Raw genomic sequence first — 26,887 nt, forward strand, 5'->3', positions numbered from 1 at the left:
AACAAAAAACAAAAAACCAGATCAGTATGTCAATACACAACATTTGCTTCATTAAATTTGAAGGAAAGGAAAGATGATAAAATTGATATGGAAATAAATTTATTCACTTGAGCAGTAGAGAAGTATAATTTTATAAAACATAAGTTGGTAATGACTTATAAAAATATATCAAAGTTTTATTTAATATGATATTCCTAAAAATTAACTAGCAATAATAAAGTAATCTAGGGCAAATAATTCACAACTATTCAACATGCACTTCTAAACTATAGCTAACACTTACAGAGTACTTGCTATGTGCCAGGAACTTTTTAAATGTTTTACGTGTATTATCTTATTAATTATCTAACAGTACTATGTGGCAGGTACTATTATTAGCCCCATGTTAAAACTGTGGAAACCAAAACACTGGAAACTCAAGTAATTTGCCAAAGATCGCACAAACCAGTGAGTAGGAGAGCTGAAGTTCAAATTCAAGGACTTTCAGTGTTAGCTTCATTTAATTTATGTAATAAGTCATATATTATCTTTGCTTAAAACAAACAAAAATGAGGCCAAGCGCAGTGGCTTATGCCTGTAATCCCAGCACTTTGGGAGATGGAGGTAGGTGGATCACAAGGTCAAGAGTTCGAGACCAGCCTGGTCATCATGGTGAAACCCTGTCTCTACTAAAAATACAAAAATTAGCTGGGCATGGTGGTATACACCTGTAATACCAGCTACTTGAGAGGCTGAAACAGGAGAATTGCTTGAACCCGGGAGGCGGAGGTTGCAGTGAGCCGAGATCATGCCACTGCACTCCAGCCTGGGTGACAGAGTGAGACTTTGTCTCAAAATAAATAAATAAATAAAAATTAAAATAAAAAAAAAACACTCAGAAACAAAGCCATATAAAATGAAGAAATGAAGCAATAAGAGCACTTCTCTACCCTAGGCTCTGAAATTAAACACTATTGAGAATTTAGTGTAGGTACACAGATAGACTTAAGATACACATGTGCACACACAGCATTTCTATAAAAATGGGATACACTTATACGATGCATATTTTTTCTTAATATCAAAAATACATGTTTAAAACACATCTATGTACTATTTAAACACATCTATGTACAATTACAAATGATACAACAGTTATTTGTATTTTAAACACATCTTTCTATATACTAATTAAAATAATCTTTATATTTAAAACACATCTTTTTATGTGCTATTACGAATAATACAACAGTTACTGTTTGTATGTCTGTAAATGTTTTCACATGTGCTGAATTTCTCCAGGACAAATTCTAGGACAAGTGATAAACTATCCTCCAAAAGGATGAATTTATTTGTTAATTGTCACTGTGAGTATAACTTTAAAATGAGATATTTTGTTGGCATGCCCAAGTTTTGATTCCTGTATTAACAATCATCTACTGTCTCTGCCTAACCCACAGAACTGTATAATTAGTTCTACCCTTTTCTGTTTGATTCTTTTAGATTTCTAGGTAGGCAAACCAATTATTCACACCTACACTTGTCTCTCTTTTGTCCACAAAAATCTATTCTCATTTTGCTAACTTGTCTAATTTTTCAATCATTAGCATTACCAGAGCAGGGATAAATAACAGTACCCCTTCTTCTGACTTTAATAGGACTACCATACAGTTATTCCAATACATATGTTTGGATACGTTTCCACTAAGATATTGTTCATTAACAGAGCAAATGTATTTATGTTTCTGGCTTATTGAGTGATTTTATTCACTTTAGTTGTTGAACTTTATGTCTATCAGAATTAGACTATAGCTTTTGTTCTGGTGCAACTTTTTTTTCAATTTTTTCTCATGTCCCTGGCTCAGTTTTCAGCTGTCATTTTTACTTGAGCTTCTATTAACAAATACTGATTTCCGCAATGAATTGATTAGCTCTCATTTCTTTAGAGAGTTCTCCAGATCCATCTTGATCTTCTTTTTTGTCTCCTTATCAATTCTTTGATCTCTTTTTCTATATAATATCTATCTTCTTTGATATGAGAATGTCAACTGTGTGCTCCTGAAAAATAGCTAACACAGACAGTGTACTATTATGTGCCAAAAGCTTTACGAACGTTTTACAAATATTATCTTACCAATCCTCTCACAAACCTGTGATGAAGGCACTATTATTATTTCTTGTTAAAAATGTGGAGACACTGAAAACTGAAGTAATTTGCCAAAGATCCCACAAGCCAGGGAGTGGTAGAGCAAGGGTTCAGATTCAGGGAGGTTTAGTATTAGTGATGTTTAGCATGTGTCTGAAATTTTCTTTTGTTTCCTAGAGTAATTCTTTTAACATGTTTTTGTCTCTCTCTCTCTCTCTCTCTCTCTTCCTTCCCCACGCCCCCAACTCTGTCTCTTTCCGTATATTTTCAATGTATAGATCCCCTGGATATTTCTTTCTGCATGTTACTCTTTTTTGTATATGTACAGTTTATCCTGACAACTGTTTGACTCAAGAACAGAGTAGGGATGGATTTGGGGGAGCAATTATCTGTCAGTAGCTTTAATCCGGATAACTTGTTTTCAAGTACTTTCTCATCAAATCAGCTGTATCTTCTGACGTGGAGGAAACATCATTCCTCAGTTTCTGGCATTTTTCACTTAGGAGTAAGTATGACGTTAGAGTAGCTTCCTATGTTACAAGCCCCTCTGTGATTCAGGGTTTACCTCTGCTCAGTTGACTTGGTCAACACATATAAAGATGATCATTGCTGCTTTTCTCCCCCACCAACCCACTTGCACTTTTAGGCATTTTTCCTGGGAAAGGCATCCAGTTCAGAATAAATACAAATGGCAAGCCTATGCATTTCCTTTTCTTTTTTTTAAATGTAATTTAATTTGAAGTTTCAGGATACATGTGCAGGACGTGCAGGTTTGTTACATAAGAAAACGTGTCCCATGGTGGTTTGCTGCACCTATCAATCTGTCACCTAGGTATTAAGCCCTGCATGCATTAGCTATTTATCCTGATGTCCTTCCTCCCCTTGCCCCGCTGACAGGCCCCAGTGTGAGTCATTCCCCTCCCTGTGACCATGCGCTCTCAGTGTTCAGCTCCCACTTATAAGTGACAACACGTGGTGTTTGGTTTTCTGTTCCTGTGTTAGTTATGCCTATGTATTTTCTTTCCCTACCTTTTATTCTCTATGTGCAGTGGGAGTCCCATGATGATGTTTCCTTCTTATATCCCACCTGGCTTCCTTCTTATATCCCACCCTACACATCATCACTCCTTTAGAGGATCTTTCAAGCTACTTTCACTTACTGTTGAAGAAAATGTAGATATATCCAGCTAATGTTAGCAAGGGATATTTCCTTGCAAGGTGAGACCCAGAAGACATTTTCTGGCACACAAGGATTCAAAGAGTTTACTATCCAAAAACCTGTGTGAACACATTGCTTGAAGACACAGTTGTCCCTTGGTATCCATTGGGGAATGGTTCTAAGACCCCAGAGATATCAAAATCCACTAATGCTCAAGTACCTTTAATAGTAGCATATAAGCTATGTACACCCTCCTGTATACTTGAAATCATCTCTAGATTACTTATTATATCTCAAACAATACAGTAAGACACATGAGTTGCCATTCTAATCCAACTTCTTACCAAAGTGGCCTCCTGACCCTCAAATTTCAGGAGTTTCCCTAGCACAGGTTCTAAACAGTACCCAATCTGGCAGAGCTGACTTGTAGAACAAGGGATCCAACACATTCAAAGACCAGTGCAACTGCATTATTCATTGAATGAAACAGAAGCCTAAATTTTCCAGAGAGATTTGATAAGCCTGTCGGAAAAGTGTATGAAAACTTCACACTGATAAATATTCCACATTTACCCCCAGTCCCCTTTCAGCAGGAGATGGTATTTCTATGTCCTGACTGAGTGCTCATGCTCCAAAACAAAAGACAATACTCTTCCTAAAATCTGGTAGAACAGAGTCCAAGTGTAGCACAATAAGCAATGGTCTGATTATGTGCATAGCCCATGTGCAGAAAACCACCAGATATTTCCATCTGTCCATCTTTATCTGCAGCTAATTGATTTCACAACTCTTCCAGATGTTAAAATGCCAGGCCCCATATAAATATGTTAGCCAATCACGGCGAAGCCTGCAAATGTATCTTTCCAAACAACGGGAAATGTGGAGTCAGAGAGTCCCAGAGAGGAAAACTAAACCGCCGGAAAGCAGAATAGGGATATTCATGTCATTGTTCCTTTAATTGGTTGAAGGACCTCTGTCTGCCAAGCACCATGATCCGTGCTCAGGACACACTTGAGACTAAGGGTCCCTGCCCTTGGGGAGCTTCAAATTCAAGCAGATGCAGACACGGAAGAGGAGCAGTGTCCCATGTCAAGGTGCAGAAGGGTGAGCGGAGAAGGAGGCCACACTCATTAACAGAGGAAAGTTCCTCTGAGTCACTGGTTAGGCGGTGAGATGTTCCAGTGAATGAAATCATTCATATTGCTATTCTATATGAAGAAACCATTTTTCAGAGTCAAAATTTAAAACCTGCACTTAACAGTGAACATTCGATGAACAAAAAGTTGAGCTGAGTTTTCAGGAGCCGTCGTCATTCTGAAAACACCAAGTTTTGCCTTCACATGCAGCCTCTTTCCTTTCTCAAGGCTATGCTCCTGCTTCTCCCAGGACTTCTCTGTCCTTGGCTCTTTGAAATGCACTCTTCCCCTTCCTTGTGGCCTCACATGGGCCCTCCGACGCTTCGCTCTCACCGGGCCCTTCTCTCCTCCTTCCCTCTGTAAGTGCCTTGAGCACTGACCAGTATTTGGGTGACTGCCAACTCCACATCTTCGCCTGACCTATCACCTTCGTTCAGTTTCCTGTCTCCACACCCATCCTGGCTGTTTCTCCACACAGCAATCTATACATAGTGATCCTCTGTCACTTGAAACTCAGCTCTTCCAAAAGTGAGCTCACTCACTTTACATCCCAGACTGGCTCCTTGACCAATGGTCTGCAGTCCCAGCACCTCCACGTTCTGCCTTTGAATATAACCATTCCAGCCATCTTCCTGGGTCCCTGCTCACTAGGGAGTGGGAGGAAATTAACAGGTCTGCTTTCATTTACAGTTAAGTTTGATCCCTAAGTTTAACAACTCCTTTTCTGTTTCTTTGTTCCTTCGAAAGTAAAAGGGGGACATGACAGATGACTGCAGGACCAGTAGTAGGAACCAACAAGATAACAGATACCAAAGCATTTCAAAAACTAGAAAGTGATATGCAAGAAGAAGATATTAGGCAGTGGCTCATAGATGTTATTTTTCGCATGGGATGTTGTTATCATATATATAAGTATGATAGATATATTTTGTCATGCTCAACAGGATAAATATATTTTTTCATGCTAACATGAAAATCAACCTGACACAATTCAGTGCCCAGTAAATTGTGGATAGCATTTTATTTTTTGGAATAGTAAAATGTAGATTAAAAAGAAAATTATAACCAATTTCTTAGAAACCTTCAAGAAAGACACACAGATATTGATGCAAGTATTTTGCTGTATATCACATTTATATATGAATATAAAAACCTTGTGTATCCTGGAACTTAAAATAAAATTAAATGAAATTTAAAGAAAGAAAAATAAGGAAAAGCTATGAATAAACAATTCATATAAAGTGAAAAAAAACAGCCTACATACACATATCAAAATTACTCTCCTCTTTTTTCTACCCACGGCTATAGGATATAATTATAAAATTATAAAATCCTACTGTGATTTTATAAATTGTGAATCAAAATTGCCCCAGGACATATACTTGTACAACTTGAGTTGAGATCCATGAAACTCCCCACTCACTGACGCAGGCCCCTAGGTGATAGGTGTCATCTCCCTGTCATCTCCAGCTACACGAACACCATGTGAGAGGACCCTTGTCCTCTTCACCTTCATGTATGCACGCTCCGATTAGCTCATCCATTCTTCTGCCTGTGACTCCTGCCATCACCACACCCACCACATACTTTAGAAAGCACAGGATATTTGAGCACTTATCACAAACCAGATGTTTTGGGTCGGGGTGGGAACCATATTTGGCTCTGGGGCAAAGTAGCAAGAAGTTTCAAAAACTTAATATTTTCATTCTCTTTCAGAAATGTAAGAAGCTATAGAAAGTGTGTCTACCTCTCTCTGGGTCAGGATTTTCTCTTTTTTCACTCTGCTCCTGTTTCTAGGGGTTTGTCTTTCATCAGTCCTGCCCCTTTGACTGCACATTTTTGCATATCCCTAATCTCTTTCACTTTTGGGGTTAACAGGGATACTGCAGAACTCTCAACTGGGAATAGTCTAGAAATGGAAGAGGTTTTGACTTTTTGCGGGGATATTTCTCATTTCCTGTTTTTATTGAAAAGGTCTGAGTGTTCTGATTTTTTGAAAAATATTATTTCTCCAGCACCTCCACATCTCAGAATCTCCTCACCTGCAGGCTTCCTGGGGAAGCACCTGCACTCTCACCCACTGACGCCCACTTACATCCTCCACCTGCACCTTAATTCACAGAGACTGATTTTCATCCCTTGCACTTGGTTGAAACCACTCTCTCCTTTCAGATCTTTACATGGCTAGACCAGGAGCTTCTTACTGTCTGCATTTCTTCTCTTTGGATCTCATTCCTGAAGTTCTCTTCTGCATTACTGCTCCTTTGTGAGTCTCCCTTCTTCTCTGATAACTTTTCAGTTGCCTTCTGCTCCTTCAGCTGAATTTCTTAAATTTTATTCTTAGCTACTTTCACTTCTCATTTTGCAATTTATCTTTGCACTAACTCATCTATTCACTCAAATTCAACTAAAACCGACTCTGTGGATATGCCAGACTCCTAAGTTCCATCGCTAACCTTGACCAAGCTCTTGAGCTTTAAGAACAGTTGTCAGAGAGCACTGTGGATTTCTTACCGTCTCAGGTTCTCACTGATTACAAAGAAATACTCCCCTGCATTGTGTATGTTCCTGTTGGCATTTGCTCCTCAAGACTTAACTTTGGCTACTTGACATCCTAATCTAAGTGTTGGGATAAGATGTTTTGACCTTATCTTTTTATCCTTAAAGGATTTTGCGAGCATATGTTTCAAGAACTGAACTATGTGACCAGAACTCTGTTAAATCCTGCTACGGACTGAATGTTTCTGTCAATTCCACCAAATTCATATGCTGGAATCCTAACCCCCAATGTGATGGTATTAGGAGATAGGGCCGTTGGGGGTGGTTAGGTCATGAGGGCTCTGGGATTAGTACCTTTGTAAAAATACGCTAGAGAGCTTGCTTTCTCTGCTCTTCACGATGAGAGGATGCAATGAGAAGAGGGGCCTCACCAGACACAGGATCTGCTAGCACCTTGATCTTAAACTTCCAGTCTCCAGGACTGGGAGAAATAGATGTTTGTTATTTAAGCCATGCAGCCTATGGCAATTTGTTATGGCAGCCTGAACTGACTAGGACAGGTCCTTATCTCTGAATGGGAACAGAGAACAAGATAAACTCTAAGGACTGAGACCCTTGTCAGTTCGTAAAAATAGACAAGCCAAAAAGCATTATTTTTATTTTGCAGACAGAGGTTACAAGTCTTGTATAAATTGCTTTAAATACCATTGGTTTAATTTCAATCCTTTAGAAATGCACAGTCCAGAAATGAAAGTGAGAACTGTGTGACTGTAAAACTGTAAAAATTGTTTTCATGCATGGCTTATGAGCACAATCAGAGTCCAAATGGCTACACTTCTCTTTAATATATACTTTATATTAGCTATTAAGGAATATTGCTCTACAAAGGTTGTTTTAAGTATATCTAAAAGACAGCAGAATAGTTGGTAATAATTTCAACAAATTAATATTTAGGAAGTGTTCATTATGTGCTGTGATAAGGCACTGTGATAAGTGTTTTACATGCTTATTTGATCCTCAAAAAAAACTCGATAATATGTGGTAGATTATTAACCTGTTTTATGCACGAAAAAACTAAAGCTCAGAAAAGGTAAGTAATCTACCCATGGTAACCGAAAACACTGTAATTCATGTTCATCAGACCAATAGAAAATATTTAGAAAACATATTCCACATGTTTTACTTAATATTATAGTGTTTTATTCGCCAAATCATACCGTTGTGCATATACTTGCGGAAGAGGAAAGAGAGGACAAAAAGGATCTATTAAATCTCATTTCTAAAAAACTAGCCAATAGAAAATGTTCTGTCTATTCATGGTAAGGATAATTTAAAATTATTACATTGTAATTTTCAATTTAGTTTTAGTAGCCTAGGAAAAAAAAAAATCTCAAAATGATTGATATTGTTAACTTACATAAGTTAATTATGTAATTTATATAAGTTAATTATATAATTTATATAAGTTAATTATATAACTTTAATTTGGTCCAAGAAATATGGATTATTAGGTACTCAAGAGTCAATATTCACTGAACTACATGTGAAATAATCCCATGGCCATATAAATTATAAATAAAAGATAAATAAAAGATACCTAAATATGATTAAGTGTATAGGTTTTTAAAAGGGAGACTAACTCTTTAGCTTATTTTTTGTGAAATACATTACACGTATAAAAGATGGCACAAGATATTTATGTATAACTGAAGAATCATTCAATCAAAAATATGTATTAGAAGCTTATTATAGGGGATTCCAGATTTAGCACTGAAAATGTAAAGATCCTGGATATTGTCATTACTGTCATTCCTAACCTTGGAAGAAAAAGGTATTCAAACTGACAATCAATGACTTTTATTAGATCCATCAGAGAAATCAGGCTGCAGCGCAAATGTTACCCTGGAGTAGAGGTGAATTCAGAGTCACAGTCCACATCTGCTAACCTTGACCAGAAGTAACCAGTGCCATAAACTGTAAGAACACTTAAATGGTCATTTTTGGTGAATCACTGAGGATGAACATGGACTCCCATGAAAGTGGAAAACTCCTGGGAACTTCAGTCTTATGGGGCCCTTATGCTTCTGTGGATTTTACCAACAGGCACTCCACCAGGTTCTTATGGCAAAGATCTGAGACAGACCCCCTAGTGGCTCTGACTAGGGGACAGGAAGAGTAATGATCATAGAATACACCCAGAGCCTTTTCCATTTTAAAAGCGTACTCTCCACGGAAAAACATTTTGGCGGAGCTTGATAAAAGCTGAGGGATGAGCATTCCCCCCATCCCAAACCTCTCTAACCTTCTCTTCTCACCTAAAGGGAAAAGAATTTAATCAACATGGGTCAGGGCTTCAAAGAAATACAATTGGGAATGGTGCAGTCAGAGAGAGGATGGAGAGGGGAAAACCAAAAGCTGTACCAATAGAGAAACACCTGTGAAGATCACAGCCCCAAGACACAGGCCCACTAAACAACTGATATCTAATTAGAAGATACTCACTTTACAAAGTTGAAGCAAAACACCCACAAACCTAGATCCAGCAAAATTATCCTTGAAACATGAGAAATAAAGACTTTTTCAAACAAAAATCTGAAGGAATTCATGACCTGCAGACCTGTCTTGCAAGCAATGTCCAATAAAAGAAGTTATTTGGGCAGAAGGAAATTGAAACAGAACAGAAACTTAGATCTACCTAAATAAATGAATACTGAAGGAATAAGTGAAGATGAAGTAAAATATCTTATGTTTTAAATATCAATTGATCTAAAATATGACATAACAATGTATTGCGTGGTTATAGCATATGGATAACTAAAATGAATGACAGTGATGTCATAAGGGATCAGAGGGGAGAATTGGGAACTTTGTTGTAAGGTACCTACACTACACATGAAGCACTATAGTGTTATTTAAAGGTGGACTTAGATTAGTTTTGAAATGTATATTGTAAGTCTAATGCAACCACTGAAAAAAATTAAAGTATAATTGAAGTGCTAGGAGGAGATAAAATACAATCCTATAAGATGCTCAGTCAAAACCAGAGACAGGTATAACTCCCAATGCAATCCCTCCCCCCTCCCTCCTCCCCATGATAGGCCCCAGTGTGTGATGTCCCCCTTCCCGAGTCCAAGTGATCTCATTGTTCAGTTCCCACCTATGAGTGAGAACATGCGGTGTTTGGTTTTCTGTTCTTGTGATAGTTTGCTAAGAATGATGGTTTCCAGCTGCATCCATGTCCCTACAAAGGACACAAACTCATCCTTTTTTATGGCTGCATAGTATTCCATGGTGTATATGTGCTACATTTTCTTAATCCAGTCTGTCACTGATAGACATTTGGGTTGATTCCAAGTCTTTGCTATTGTGAATAGTGCCACAATAAACATACGTGTGCATGTGTCTTTATAGCAGCATGATTTATAATCCTTTGGGTATATCCCCAGTAATGGGATGGCTGGGTCATATGGTACATCTAGTTCTAGATCCTTGAGGAATTGCCATACTGTTTTCCATAATGGTTGAACTAGTTTACAATCCCACCAACAGTGTAAAAGTGTTCCTATTTCTCCACATCCTCTCCAGCACCTGTTGTTTCCTGACTTTTTAATGATTGCCATTCTAACTGGTGTGAGATGGTATCTCATTGTGGTTTTGATTTGCATTTCTCTGATGGCTGACGAGTTGATGGGTGCAGCACACCAACATGGCACAGGTATACATATGTAATAAACCTGCACGTTATGCACATGTACCCTAGAACTTAAAGTATAATAATAATAAAATAAATAATTAAATAAATAAATAAAAGAAAGTTAAAAAAAAAAAAACAGAGAAAGCAGGAAAATAGGTGAAAAAAAGAAACAAAGAAGAAGGGCAACAAATAGAAAACAATAACCAATATGGTAGATATTAACCCAACTCTATCAGTACTCACTTTAAATGCAATGCTGGTCTAAACATACCAGCATTCTCACAGTGGATATTAAAATAAGTCCCAACTGTAAGTTGTCTACAAGAAACCCCTTTTAAGTATAAAAATTAGGATAGGTTAAAAGAAAAGGGACGGAGAAAGATAAATGAAGCAAACACTAATTAAAAGAAAACTTGAGTGGCTATATTAATTTCAAACAGAGAAGACTTCAGAAAAAAGATTATCAGGAATAAAGAGACGCATTACATAATTATGAAAGGGTATATTCCCCAAGAAGATATGATAAAAATATTTTGTACTAAGAAAATGAAAATACTACATAAAATTTGTGGGATGCTACAAAAGAAATACTTAGAGGGAAATTTATAGCATTCAATGCATATATTAGGAAAAGAAGGCTGGTCACAGTGGCTCATGCCTGTAATCCCAGCACTTCAGAAGACTGAGACAGGCAGAACACTTGAGCCCAGGAGTGTGAGATCAGCTTGGGCAACATGGTGAAACCCCGTATCTACAAAAAAAAAAAAAGAAAAGAAAAGAAACAAAAATTAGCTGGTCACAGTGGCATGCGCCTATAGTCCCAGCTACTCGGGAGGCTGAAGTGGGAGGCTCTCTTGAGCCCTGAAGGCGACTGCAGTGAGCCAGGATTGTGTCACTGCACTCCAGCCTGGGCAGAGTAAGGACCTATCTCAAAAAAAAAAGAAAAGAAAGAGAAAGATGAGTTATTAATACTTAAAGCAACCAGAAGAAAAAAAAACTATAAAAATTAGAAATCGATGAAACTGAAAACACAAAACAATAGAGAAAATTCATTAGAACTAAACCTTTTTTTTTTAAAGACCAATAAAATTGATAATCCTTTAGGCTCCAAGACTTTACTGAAAATTCATTTCTTCCTACAAACATTTATTGAGTGCCTACTATGTGCTAGGCATCAATCTAAAGTGAATTCAATCAACAGTGAATTAAAATACATTTCTTGTTGCCTTTGTGGAGTGTACATTTCAATGGGGGAAGACACTTACGGAAAATAAAGCAGAAAAATAAAGCAGGAGGTATGATGGGGGTAGGGTTGGATGATCTCATCTTACAAAATGTGATCAGAGAAGGCCTCTCCAGTAAGGTGTGATGTTTTAATAAAAAAGAAAGTGAGTGAGTTGTCAATATCTATCTGGCAAGAGATAGCAAGGGCAAAGTTGCTGTGGAGGTACTCAGCAGGTCTAAGGAACAGCAAGGTCAGTGTGGCTAAAATAGAGCAAGCCAAACGAATGGCATTGAGGTTGGGAGGCATGGATCATGTAAGTGTGGAATTTGGCTGTCATATGAAGGGAGATGGGAAGCCATTGGAAGGATCTGAGCAGAAGAGAAACATGATCTGACTTGTGTTTTAAGACGATCACTCCGACTACTGTGTGGAGAAAAGAATAGCTTATGAGGGATCAAGGGTGATAGAAGGAAGACCAGTCAGTGGAAACTGCATTAAGTCAGGTAAGATAGACTGGCTTAGACTAGGGTGACAGTGGTGCAAATGGTATGTGGTCTGAGTCTAGGTATATTATGAAGGAGGAAGCAACAGGACTTTCTGGTGAATTAAACATGAAATATGTAAGAGATTATATAGTTTGGGTATTTGTCCCCTCCAAATCTCATGTCAAAATGTGATCCCCAGTGTTGGAGGTGGGGCCTAGTGGAAGGTATCTGGATCATGGGGGTGGATCCTTCATCAATGGCTTGGTGCCCTCCCCATGGTAACGAGCTCATGTAAGATCTGGTTGTTAAAAAGACAGGGACCTCCCCCAACTCTCTCTGGCCCCCTGTCTTTCCTGCTCCTGCTTCACCCTCTGCCATGAGCTAAAGCCTCTTGAGGCCTCACTCTCAGGTATTCCTTTATGGTGATGCAAAGTGGACCAACACAAAAGAGTCAAACATAACAAGATTTTAGGCCAGAACAAACAGAACAAAGAATTTACCAATATAAGTCAGCTTGCTTTAGAATTTAAGAAAGTATTATATATATTAACTAGTTCATTTTTTACCAGAGAACAGGTATTCGATAGATTAAAATCTCATTCCATTCTATCAGGACATAAGGTAGTTCATGATTTTTTTTACCAGATTTTAATTCTGCAACACTCACTAGTCAGACATCACTTTGCAACACTGGAAGTTTTCAATCAGAAAAGGTTTTATTATAAGAAACAATGACATCAGGTAAAAATGCAAAAAATTGTGCAATTATGGCAAAATGTTTAAAAATATCTACACATTTGCCCCCACAGGACTACAGTACTTACTACATACCTGAGCACTGAACATTGAATTCCATTTTAAACTGCTTTACATAGGGAATCTGATTCCTTGATGATCACATCCATTTGTTCTCATGACCAATGAAATCAGCTTGATGCTTAAGCATCAACTTTGTAGAACAGAAAACGAAGATGGAAAATAAAGAATACAATTTCTACTTTCCTATAACATAGTTATACCAAGTCCAGTTTTCAATGTGTAAAAAATATATAGGAAAGTGCTACATACATTCTTCAAATGCAAAAACAAAGTTAAAGTGGAACTGGCATATGTTAGACCTACATTTTAATTCTGTAGTACCCATTGTGCCTTTTACTTAGTCTTATCACACTATGAAAATGCACCTTAAATATCTAAACATAAACCCACACATGTCACTAATCTTAGTTTCCTAGGACCTCTTCTGAATCCATTTTAAAAGTGGCAAAATATCCCAGCTATATAATTTAAACAAATAGTTCTTCATACAAAATTCAATATATATTCTACTCCCATAACAAATCCTAAGCCTTGCTTTTGACACACTTAACTTAGATCGTACCCTCAATATAAATTGTTATAGCCAAAAGATCAACTGCTGTGCCGACAAAAGAGAATAACTCTACTGTTGAATTAGCCACAGTATGTCATTCTCTTATATAACATACAGCACACATAAATTGCTAACTCAATGTTCTATGTCATGTTTTCAAGTAATGCATTTTTCTAAATACACAAGATTGTCAAAAAGCGGCAGGAAATCTTATTCAACAAAGCTTTCAAAAATAAATTACATGAACATCTCTTGCAAAAAAAAATTGTTTTTTCTCTCAGCAATGCAAAACTGTAAAGAATGATTTTTAAAATGCACAGTAATAACTCCAAAACAGCATGACAATAAAAAACAAAAACAAAACAGTAGAAGATAAAACTAGGGAGGTAAAAATATTGACAAAGTTTATACAGAGATTACAGACATACTATCAACGCCGATGAGAAGAAACCACGTATCTAGCTAAGACTAGATTTTAAAATGTTAATTCTAGAAATGCTGTCCATTTTAACTTCTGCTTCAGAAAACATTCCCTACTTGTAGAGGTCTATGTAAAGCAGTTTGGAAAGTTTCTGAAAAACGAGGTATGTGATGCAAAGAGGCAATGTTTTCAATTTGTTTCACAGTATCACATTACAAGTTGTGCAAAATTTTTAAAATACGAACCATGCCAGTTTGCTTTCAAGTGAATAAAAATATTGTGATTGAGGGCAGAATCTGTCCTATGCTTATACCCTTTATGAATTATGCTAGGCTTAGTAAAATATGTTACTGATCCAAATGCCTGCCTTAGGTACACACATAAGTTGGTTTGTCCTTCATGTTAATATTCCTAACTGATTGTTAGAAATTCATCAGTTAAATACAAAAAATGCTTTAGTATCTAGAAAGCTATGGTACTGTTCACTCACTCTTTTCCTTTTCAATCACCTTCAGCTAGAAGGAGGATTCCAATGTAAAAGTATTCATCACTGTTAAGTGCAAAAATGGAAAAAAAAAAATGAGGTTTTAATTGTAATATGAAACTTAAAAGAAATTAAATTAGACCACTGCAGGAATTTTATGTTTCTGGAAAGCAGAATTTTAAAAGTAGGTATAAAACTTCACATTATGCTCTGCGCAGAAGAGAAATAAGTTACCTTTCCTTGTACCAATAATGAATGGACAGGGAGATGGAAGAGACGGTTGGGCTACAAATGGCCCATGTTAGTGCAAACTGGGTATAATGTTCCTACTATTCTAAGATTGAGTCCAGTTAGATGAATAACTGGTCATATCTTCCTATCACATAAGTAGAGAATCTTGTGAAATCACAAGAGTTCAACAGGTAAAGAACTGTGGCCATGAAATGCACACCAATTTGAAAGATAGGCATAGGCTCAGACCATTTAAATCTATCTAGTTATACACATGAATTAAGTTAGACTAGCACCAGCCACCTGTGAATATGAGCACTTTTCCAGATTTTCACAAATGAGACAGTGTTAGCACTTGAAAAAGTTATCGACAGAAAACTGCCACTTTAAAACTTTAGCTTAACTTAAAGTTACATGGCAAATGGAAACAATCAGACTAAAAGCTCTTTCTGAGACTAATTTTTCCTTCAATCTACTCTAATAACAGAACATATTTAAATCTCAGTACACTTGAAAACAGTACACAAAAATAGATACACATAAATATTCAGAATGAGGATCTAAGTTAGTGCTTCTCTGTGTTAGAGAGGTCACAGCTAAAGTCCTAGTGATATTGCCTCAGATTGTTACCCGTATTTAAAATTAAGTCACATCAAACGAGTTTAGATGTCTTTACCCAATAATACCCTAAATGCTCTTATAAGAGTGCATAGTTGTCCTGATTCTTCTGGTACCTCAGTTACTATTTATCACAAAATTATAAAATGAAATGATTGATTTTATGCCAGGAAAAAAAATGCTGATAATTGCACTTCGTTGTCTTTTCCTTACTGAAATGAAATGTCACAAGGATGAAGGAAAATCCCTCCCTACCCTGCGATCTTTAAGCATACCCATTTTCCACATATAAAACTCTCAGCTTTCTGAAATACTGTCAGCACTCTTTTGTATCAAAGACAAGTTTCCTAAGAATGAGATGCCAGTGATGCACTAAGGCCTGCTACTCATTTAGAGTACTTTCTGAAGACACTGAGGATACAGTTTAGCAACAGCACATTCAAAATGCCGGCCAAGGTCCCAGAGCCGATCTGGGGTCTCATACACTTTCATCCACTGGTCAGCAATGTCATCATATTGGTAAAGGGAATTTTTTCTGCTGGTTCTGAAGACGTGTTCTTCGACAGTCACTTGAGTAGCTCGAACAAATAAATGGAGTTTGTTCTGGAAAAGTACCAGTTTAAGGTATGGATTTATGGACTGATCACATGGAAAGTCTTTCTTACGAGTCCATTTATTTAGCTCAATATCATAGGCTTCTACAGTAAACATACGTTGATGATTTCCACAGGTTCCAGCTATGTAGTAGATAGAGTCCTTGTATACAGCTGCTAAGCCCTGGATTCTAGGCACAGTCATGGGGGTCAGGAAACCCCAGTAGTCTTTTTGAGGCTCATAGAAGAGGAAAAATTCTCCTAAAAAAAGAAAACAAGAATATGTATATTTTTATGTTTGGTTTTTGGTTGTATGTTGTAACTACAACCTCTAAAGATTAAAGGGCATAATTTTCTATATATTTCAATTTCTAAAACATTTTCTTTATAATCTCCGGAGATACATTCATATGGGTTACGAAATACCTTAAAACTTTGTCATTCCATGACGCAATATAACCGATAATATTATAATCAACCTGAATTGGGAGGTTTGTATTGGGAAGGTATAAGGAGTTACTTGGGTTTGATCGTAGAATTGTTAAGAGCTTGATTCTGGCTGGGCACCGTGGCTCATGCCTGTAATCCCAGCACTCTGGGAGGCTCAGACAGGTGAATCACTTGAGGTGAGGAGTTCAGAGACCAGCCTGGCCAACATGATGAAACCCCACCTTCATTAAAAATACAAAAATTAGCCAGGTGCGGTGGCAGGCACCTGTAATTTCAGCTACTCAAGAGGCTAAGGCAGGAGAATCGCTTGAACCTGGGAGGTGAAGGATGCAGTGAGCCAAGATCACGCCACTGCACTCCAGGCTGGGTAACAATGTGAGACTCCAGCTCAAAAAAAAAAAAAAAAAAAAAAAAATTATTCTATTTGCTCTATCCAATTTGTGTGTTTATAGAAAATTCATTTCACTCTAACTCTAAAAAAGCATTATTAGTAGTGTTCAGCCAGTAAGACCAAAATGCATACATACAACATCACCATAAATATGCCATGATAAATGTATATGCTATTTCATTAGAAGACAGCAGATGGAATTATACAGATTTATGCTTATGGGTCACTGATGTGCTTACCTGAATGTTGCTATAATGCAAAGACAAATATTCAGCAGGAGAAAACATGCCTTTAATAAGATAGAAAACACATACATGGTTTGTGATGTTGACTCTGAGTCAGTTTCTATTTTGATTTGACAATAAAAAGGTATGCTGAGTCAGACTGCCAATATGAAAATGTCTGAAAGAATTAAAGTAGTGAAGATTTACAAGAGTTTTGCTAATTATAGCATCTGTATAAAATCTTTGTAATAAAAATCTGAACCCTTTATGAACAGATTAAATGATACTTCAATAGCCACAGATAGTACAACATAAGCTTCTGACTATGCATGTCAGGTTTATTTATGTAAAGAGGCTTTGTTTAGATTAGAAATACCAGATTCTAAATTGAGCTTCCCCTTGAAAACTGTTTTGAACTAGGGTTACTCTTATCTACAAACTCAACTACCTACTTCATAACAGTGATGCTTTGCCTTCAACTGACTTAAAATAGCTTGTTAAGCTCCCAGATTTGCTTGCACATCATCTGCCCTTATTGCCTAACTTGTAACAGGATTCTTGATAAAGAAGGTAGGAAATTTAAACTTTGTAATGTGTGCTACTTCTCTATAAATTTCTTATAGATAAGAAAGTAAAGACGACAAACCAAAGAAGTTGAATTTTAAAATCTAAAGTACTCTTTAATAAGTTAAAGCTAATAATATGCAATTAAGAAACCCTTAGGGCTTCAGAATCCTCTTATGTAAAATATAACCTCAAATTAAATGATGTTAATAATTCCAGCCCTGAAATTCTATTAATTCATTGCTAGTTTGCTTTAGTATTTGCATTAATATACAACCTTTACATTCCAAATAGGAATCTAATTCTACCTCTATCAACTAACAGTTAGGCAGTAAGACCAAAATACACACATACACAGCTTCATCATACTGGATGACATAACCTATCCAACTATACTGGACGGATTATACATCCATTCCTATATTCCATTTTTCTGCAAGACAGCAAACCCAAATCATGCCCGGTGCTTCTATTTAACTAAGATAATGAACCAGAGACTACAACTCCTTCTGAGGAATTAACTTGACACTGAACTTAAACAAATGGGCTCGGACATTACTAGGAAATTTTTAGTTAAATAAAGGATTCGAGCAAGGAACACAATTTTTAAAAGAAAACAATGGTGGGAGGCCCAGGTGGGTGGATCACTGGAGGTCAGGAGTTCAAGACCAGCCTGGTCAACATAGTGAAACCCCGTCTCTACCAAAAACTCAAAAATTAGCCAGGCATGGTGGCGGGTGCCTGAGACTGAGGTGGGAGAATCATGTGAACCCAGGAGGCGGAAGTTGCAGTCAGCCAAGATCATGCCACTGCACACCAGCCTGGGTGTCAGAGTGAGACCCTGTCTCAAAACAAAACAGAAAGAAAGAAATGAAAGAAAAGAAGGGAAGGGGAAGGGGAAAGAAGAAAGAAAGAAAACAATGGGATAAGGGCAGTCATCCATCAATTAATGACAGGGACATATTCTGAGAAATGCATGGTTAAGTGATACTTGTCCTTGTGCAAAGAACTTCATAGAGTATACTTACACAAACCTAGATGGGAGCTTACCACACGCCTAGGCTACACTGTAGCCTATTGCTCCTAGGCTACAAAACTGTACAGCATGTGACTGTACTGAGTACTCTAGGCAACTATAACACAATGGGAAGCATTTTTTGTATCTAAACATATCTAAACATGGAACAAGTACAGTAAAATTATGCTATCATAATCTTATAGGACCACCATTGTGTATGTGATCCATCACAGACCAAAACATTACATGGCACATGACTGTATATCTTCATAGAAGCTGCTCCTTTTCCTTAAGTAGTAGTGTGAGAAAAACATCAATTGAAGGACACATATGAAGAATAAGGATGTTGCTATTATCTACACTGCATTAAACATTCAAGCAACTAAAATATGTAAGAAATCAAATAAAAGGAAAACACTAGTTATCACAAATCAGAGCCTTGAATCAAATGTCTTATTTACTCTGACTCAGTCACTCTACCTCTACTGTATTTTTGTCAAAGTAGTCCTTAACAGTTAAGAAAACAAACAAACAAACAAAAAACACTACATATATCAGACAGTCCCACTTAAAATGGCAAACCAAAAAAAAGTGACATCTCAAAGTTTTCCGGTGAAAACAATTGAAAATGTATTATGAAAGGCAACATAAACAGCAGTGAAGGTGAAACTTAAAGACTATACTTCCAAACTCTTTGTAATTAAGTTTCATAACTTTTGCAATAATAAGGCTTATATAAAACTCTTTGGTAACTAAATAGTATAACTTAATTAATGCTTTGTTCCTTTTTCTCTTTCAAACTAATCCAGTAAATTCCATCAATACCAGTTGCTACATCTCAATGTAACTCAAGAGCAAAAACAGCCATGTAACAACCTTGCTATTTATTTCAAGTCCTACAAAGTACTCTGAAATAGTTATTCCAAACTGCCGAACTATTATTTATTAAAGAATGTTTTCAAAAATAGTTATTCTACATGATATCAAGACACAAAATCATTAAAAAGTATAGGATTATTTTAGTAATTTAACAATACCTGCCTTTTTTAAATTCAAGAGTTTATTTTCTTTATAGCTCTTTACAGAACAGATTGTTCCAACAGTTTGATAAGGAAGCTGGAGGTATTCCTCAATTAACAGGAACACAACTGTTTCAGTATAATTAAGTAAACCACCGCTTGATGTGTTACCCTTCCGTGAAAAACTGAATCACTTAGGCACCTACCCTGTAAAACATAGATCTTCTCTTTGTATTCCACAGCATTATGAAATTCCATTGCAACTGGCATTGCGCAAACAGTCGTCCAGCAATTCTCTCTACTGTCGTAGCACTCAACAGATTTTAGTGAGTTTCTCCCATCACCTTCATAAACACGACCTCCGATTGCATACATTTTACCACAGCAGTAGACAAGTTTGCAGCCTATTCTAGCTCGAAGCAAGGATGGTTTGGATAGCCATCTATTGGTGGAATGATCATACATCCAGAAATCATTTTCTGCCTTATGGTCAATGGAGACCTCACTGCTGCTTGGCCTGTACCCTCCTGCAATGTAAATGTCATTATCTGGTGATACAAGAATCCCAACTTCTCTCAGGTCATTTGGTGGTTTGCATAGTTTAAACACCTTTCCTGTGACTATATCTAGACAAGGCACTGTTTGCTTCTTTCCTGAGTGTTTGTGGGCAGCATCAAAACATATGATCATTTCAGAAGCAGTCATTCCAAGCCTCTGTGTACAACCATTGGTGTTGGATGGTCCCTTTTCTACACAGCTTTTGGCTACAGCCTGTGCAAACTGAGGTGGAATTTTCTCTATGAAGGTATCTTCCATCAGAGGAAAACGTATGCATTTAGCAAAAATTTCTGGAAGGTGCACTTCTCGTTCATTTTGTTCATGTTCAAACCACCTTATAATGCTTTCATAAACATGCTCTTCTCGGTCTACATTTAAGTCATCACTGTCTAATATACTTATCAGCTGGTCTTTTGTCAACTGGAGAAACTCTTGTTCTTTGGTGACACACAGAAACTTTTTACGGATGTATTCTTTTGATCGATCTCCGAGTTCCTGATGACCATAATGATCAGCAAAGATAAAGACCCCAATAGAATTCTGTGGGTCCAAATGACTGATCATATACTGAGCACATTGGTCTTGGATGGAAGGAATCTGGAAGATGCTAGCTGCAGTGAACAAGGCTTGAACATTGGCCTCTGTGAGAATAATTCTGGAGGTATAGGCATAGTTCAACACTAAATCCATCGATTCAGCTTCAACACCGACTATTCGAACTTCTTTTTGAGTACTTTCTGTAAGGCCGCTAGTGAACATGGATCTAAGAAGGAAAGAGTGGTTAATATTACATGTGTGCTATAAATCAAAATTATTGTGGCAAGATTTTAAAAGTACAAAGTTACCACAAAGATAACCTTTTGAAACTGAATATTTCCTAAAATAGTCCCTGATATTCTGAATAGGAGTAAAAATTGATAATGTATCAGAAAGATTTAGTCTGGCTAACCTCAAAACCCGTACTCTCAGGGCTAGCCCGCTTTGTGCCAACTATGAAAAAAGGAGAGTACACCTAAGTAAATGCAAATCAAAAGGTGACACACATATTCCAGGTCACTTTATTTTCCTAGAAGCCCCTATCCAGAGTTGCCTTAGGGACATCAGATCTTAAATTGTGCCATGCGAGTCAGAAAGCTGAAGAATACTGGCCCGGTATGGTGGCTCACGCCTGTAATCCCAGCACTTCAGGGGGCCAAGGTGGGTGGATCACAAGAGGTCAGGAGTTCAAAACCTGCCCGGCCAAGGTGATGAAACCCCATCTCTACTAAAATAAAAAATTAGCCAGGCGCGGTGGCACACCCTGTAATCCCAGCTACTCAGGAGGCAGGCAGAGGTTGCGGTGAGCTGAGTGCCAGCCTGGAAGACAGAATGAGACTCCATCTCAAAAAAAAAAAAAAACCTATAAAGGTATCATCATGATACATTAGTATACAAAGAAACAACCTAATAAAACTTTTCATGTGTCCTGGTGAAAATTACAAGGCAACTTGTATCCAAAATATATCTTTAAAATGTTCATCTTAAAAAAGCAAGTTCTTTAAAAGTACATATTCTCCACCTACTCTTTTTTAAAACTGTTATCTTTTGAATGCTTCCTTAACCATTATAAGTAATATAATAATCACTTCACTTACCCTTGGAAATTTTGAGAACATTTGCTTAAAAGGAAATACTTCATTTTCTCAAAGATACCGTATTTTACCTATCTAAATCTAGACATAAATAAAGATTATGGTAGAGTCAATATATAATGCCTCTTTTAAACAGAGTTTAATAGTTAACCGATTATTTGAAGATAATGGTTTTTAAAACCCGAAACTTTTACCTTTGAGACCAAGTTGGTTTTTTCTACTATTAAAATATTGTTGCATTTATGGGATTTTCTTGACTGAAACATTACACAGCCTGGCTCTTTAAGTATTAGTCACTTGCAAACATCATTTGCCTTTATTTTCCCTCCTTTAAAGTTTCATTCTAGACGTTCCAGACCCATCCTATTTAATTTTTGTGATGTTATAAAAAATGAATTGCAAAGATTTCCAGTCACTTAAAAAATATGTCTCAAATTCATGAAATTTATTTTAAAATGCAGTATGAGAAACACTGGAGGTACAAGGATTCAACTTGCTGCCCAGGTTAATCATCTTCGAGTCCTGGTTTTACTTCTACAATGTACCTTTTAATTTAGTATCACACAGGCTTTTTTGATGACTAAAAACTAGATGTTCCTATGTATGTGCTGGTTTTCAATTCAGGTGCTGCAAGACTCACCTATACAGCTACCAATTAAAAAGAAAAATAAAGCCCTGTGTTAGGGAGAGATTAACTCCTAAAGGAGGATATACCACATATCCCTGTATCATGGGAACTACTGTTGACTTGAATAGGCTCGTCTTACACACAGGAGTGGTCTGACACTTCATGAGTTTTCCTCTGCTCTAGAGTAAGTTCTTCATGTAAACTCAACATAAATGAAGCCAGGGCACTTCCGTACACAAAATCCAGAGTAGCAAAAAATTTCTAATGATCATACAAATTTCAATTCTGATGAGTTACTGGTATCATGAAACAGCCATTCCAGATTTCCAGCTATTCTAATTCTTCCACTAGTGATGCAAGACATAGAAACATTAAGTATGACTTTCTACATCCCACACAGGAAGCAGCGCTGGCACCAAGAAACTTCGGTACAAAAACCTCTAGCAAGAGATCAAATTCTAATCCATGAGTTTTCTAGCCAAATATCTTTATTTCAATGCACATATCGTACCGCAGAAAATTTCTCAAGTATTTTTTACTCCTTCTTAAAATTAACTTAATAAAATTAAAGAATTTAAGATGTTAAGGAATCAAGAAAATCAGGAATCTATCATAGCATACCTCTTTTAAAGTAAAATTTTTTTCTAGGTCTTCAAAAATGAAAAATGAAACTTCAAAGTGGAAATGTCATACTTATGTAAACTTACTAAGTATACTTATTAAGTACAGTGCTTAATAAGTATACTTAATATGTATACATATGTCATACTTATGTATGCTTACTAAGTATTATACTTAATAAGTATTCTATCATTTAAATGTCATACATACATTAAGTATAACACTTAGTAAGCATACATAAGTATGACATTTAAATGACAGAATCCAGATTATTAAATTTCAGTAAGATACAGACATCTTTACTTTGTATTTTTTGTTTTGTTGGCTTTTTTTTACTATTCAAATGCAATATACAATAAAAACGTTTTAAAGGAAACTTTAAAAAGGACCTAGTGTACCCACTCTTGTTCCTTAAGAGTCATATGGCGACCAAGAAGCCTGGTTCTGGAATCAAATGTAGCCTCTGCCATTTACTTGTTGGATAGATGATTTAGGCAGGTTATTAAAACGTAATCTCACGAAGCCTCAGCTTCTTCATAAGTAAAATGGCACAACAACTATGCAGAGATAGGATTATAAAGATTATATAAGGCAACACATGACCTAACCATATCTAATAGATAATCTGGGTAAGTGAATCTCACCGAAGTTTCCATTACCAGGCCAAACTTCATACCTTCTGCATATGTGAAGTTGTTTTGTTTTGTTTTGTTTTGTTTTTTCCAGCTCACTGTCTTGCGATGATTAATACTTAGTAGTCCAATGACCTACCCTAGGCAAGTCTAAATGGTTACATCAGAAGCATCAGACTGAAGTGACTATATTTAACCCAGTATTCTGAGAAAGAGGAACCAGAAACTACTGTTGGAACATTACACAGTTATGTGCCCTATAAACATAAGCACCTTCAAAAGGAAAAATCACATTCAGGGTGTCGTTGATAACTTGACTATTATTTATGTACCACTTGTGAATAGTGAAAGGCTTAAAGTGAGCATTAGACACAAAAGAAGTTAACCCCAAGCAGAAAGTTGCCTTTTCCATGAATCTTAAAGTAGGAAGTTATTTTTCAGACCCAAGTTTTTAAATTTTACTTTTAAAAGTTTTATAGTAAACAATATAAGTAAAAATAAAAACTTCGTTTAACGTACTTCTAGAAATCTTGGAAATTATTAATTTGGGGCCTTAGGCACATAGAAACTATATTCATTCTTGCTTTGACCCCCATAGCATTTAAACAATCTATTAAGTGGTAATTTGTTTTTGAAGGAACATGCTACATGTTTTAAACTCTTTTATAAAAGAGTCCCATGCACTAAAGAAACATGCATTATGGATAACTTTTTGAAAGAAATTCTAGGTCAGCACTGTCCAATAAAATTGCCAATGATGAAAATGTTGTATCTCCGTGCTGCCCAATATGGCAGCCACTAGCTACAGGTGACCACCAAGCACTCAAAAGGTGTTTAGTGTACCTGGGGAACTAAATGTTTTATTTTATTTAATTTATAATTTAAGTTTAAACAACCACACATGGCTACTGGCTGCCATACTGACCAGCACAAGTCTAGATTTTCTGGTCATTTACCTCATACATACACACACAGGCCCACTAACTTAAAAACCAATCACCCGAAATCTAGAAGAATCCCTCAAGTCAAAAGAAGGTCTTAATAAGAGAGGACCTGTTTTCTAGTCTCAAGAAACAAAGTCATTGGTTTCATTTCATTATCGCATCTCAATATAAACATCAAGTGGACAATACTGAGGGGGAAAGGGAGCTTGGTGCAGATACCAACAGAAGTTCCTACCATCATCATACCTGAAGTAAGGGCTGATTGCAGCAAGAACGTTTCTATGACAGGAAAATGTTTTCCCGTGATCCACTTCCACTACAATGTCTGTCAACTGTCCTTCATCGTACATTGTTTTGAGTTGCTTAAGAATACTGCAAGCATGGAAGGGGTCCATGGCATCGCTGGCTGGGTCTGAAGATGGAATCCCATTCGGTGTTGGGGAAGACTTACTTAAATCTAGGAGGAGAAAAATCGTACAACCACAAGAAGTGCCGAGCCAGTTACGGCGTCGCGGGATTTTTTTGTTTGTGTGTCTGCTTGCTAGGCTTTTTCCCCCTACAAATACATACAAATGTCTGTGGATATATGCACGACCTCGTGGGACCGCGAGTTTAGGATCTGGGAGACAGAGGGCGGAGCGCGATCGGCGGAACAAGTTCAAAGGCCAGCCTGCTCCTGCGGAGCCCGGCGAGCCCGGCACCCGTGCTCGCGGAGGGAACGCGCTCGCAGCCCAGGCGAGGCGTCTGCGCGGACTCCGCCGAGAGCCGAGGGCAGAGCCTCACGAGGGAAGCTCGACCAACGGCGGCCGACGGTGCCCCCTCAAGCCGCCTCCCGCTGCCTCCTGGGGCGCAGCGCCGGCGGGTACCCAGCCTCCCCATCCCAGTCCCGCCGGACCGCCCACCGCCCTCCGCACCATTCATCCTCCCTCCCCTCATTCCCCTCCACCGCCTCATCCTTCCCTCTAGCTCCGCACCGCTAAGTCCTCATCCCACTGCCTGTGGCCGGCCCCGGCCCACCTTCCCCCTCACCTCCCTCCACGCCGCCCTGGCCACCACACGACCCACCTGCCGACGCGGCCATTTCTCGATGGGGCCCCGGCTCCAGCTATTTAAAAAGGAAATGTCATTTCGCTTCTCTAGCTCCCGGGTTCCGGCTCTTCTAAGCTTCCCCTGGCCAATGGGATGTCCTGTGCATCTGGCTCCGCCCCTAGCCACCAAATTCCTGGCGCTGATTGGCCGCGACACGAGCACATGCGTGTCGGGAAATGTAGTTTGGTTGCCCCGGCTCCCGCGTGGTCCGGGTCGGGCGGAGGCCCAAGCCGGGAATTCCTATTGGCTGATTCGGGCGGAGGTGGAGAGCAGGGAGCTGGCCAGCCTGTGGCCGTCGAGCGCGCAGTGCCTGCCGGGAGAGGTAGTCTTCTGGCGGAGGAGAACTGTCATTCTGAGGGGCTGGGGTAGGGAAAGCTCTTCAAGTGCGAATTTCCCCATTTTAGGCCTCTCTCCTGGCCCCCGGCACATTTTTTTACCTTTTTCTTCTTCTGTAAACTTCCTGCCAGTGACTATCTTCCGGTATGAAATCAAGCTCTGCGTGAGAGCTGTAAAACCAGAAAAATTTGGAAATGGACAGAAGGGCTGTTGTCCAAAAATGCAAAGGAAATCTGACGTCCCACCCTGAAGAAAAATATCAGAAGGCCCAAAAGCAAGGCGTCTCTAATGAGTCACCTATGACACCCAATTGAAATAGCATCGCCTTGGCCGGGTGCTCTGGTTTCCACAGATTAACTTGGTCTGGTTACAGCGGCTGCTTAGGATCTCTAACTCCCACTGGTGCCTTGGTTTTCTAGCACATCCAGAGAACACCTGTTCCGCACGTAAACATTATGGAGGGATCCAAGATGCTTTACTTTTTCTCTTGGGAAATGGAGGGGATACAATACTAAGTATTCCGGGATTTCCTTTGAAAAAATACCGGAGTGCCCTGAGCCCGGAGCCAGGGATGATTACTGAAGCCCTGGCTCTTTAGTTACTATATGTGAGAACTGACATAAGACCTTTCAACTCCTGAGCACTTAGATCCTTCACCTGTAACGTGAAGTAATAGTAATCCGTATTCCATCGACTTCATAGGCTGCAACCCTTTGGAAAGAAAATCAAAATTTTACTGT

The 26,887-nt window shown here is 38.0% G+C and overlaps 1 protein-coding gene across 4 annotated transcripts; it reads right to left on the reverse strand.

Annotated features, from left to right (window-relative positions):
* Positions 1–13,017: 13,017 nt before the first annotated feature.
* KBTBD8 (kelch repeat and BTB domain containing 8) lies at positions 13,018–25,893 on the reverse strand. 4 transcript variants are annotated; one of them, XM_003894213.4, is made up of 4 exons: positions 25,788–25,893; positions 24,969–25,179; positions 19,915–21,029; positions 13,018–16,303 (listed from the first exon to the last, which is right to left on the reverse strand). In XM_003894213.4, exons 1-4 carry the CDS (start codon positions 25,801–25,803, stop codon positions 15,840–15,842), a joined length of 1,806 nt encoding a protein of 601 aa, XP_003894262.2. In that variant the 5' UTR covers positions 25,804–25,893; the 3' UTR covers positions 13,018–15,839. The 4 variants fall into 4 exon arrangements, with proteins under 4 accessions (XP_003894262.2, XP_009198639.1, XP_009198640.1 ...); XM_009200375.4 differs by lacking the exon at positions 25,788–25,893 and adding an exon at positions 23,549–23,703 and having other exon boundaries at positions 24,969–25,082; XM_009200376.2 differs by lacking the exon at positions 24,969–25,179 and having other exon boundaries at positions 25,788–25,870.
* Between the last annotated feature and the right edge of the window lie 994 nt (positions 25,894–26,887).

The sequence above is a fragment of the Papio anubis genome, chromosome 2, assembly GCF_008728515.1.
Source record: "Papio anubis isolate 15944 chromosome 2, Panubis1.0, whole genome shotgun sequence".
In the NCBI taxonomy this organism is placed as follows: domain Eukaryota; kingdom Metazoa; phylum Chordata; class Mammalia; order Primates; family Cercopithecidae; genus Papio; species Papio anubis.

Coding starts and splice junctions, on each gene's coding strand:
- KBTBD8 (XM_003894213.4), bottom strand. Junction 21,030..24,968: donor GCAATCAGCCCTTACTTCAG/GTATGATGATGG, acceptor TTTCCTTCTTAG/ATCCATGTTCACTAGCGGCC. Junction 16,304..19,914: donor GAAGATCTATGTTTTACAGG/GTAGGTGCCTAA, acceptor TTCTTTTTTTAG/GAGAATTTTTCCTCTTCTAT.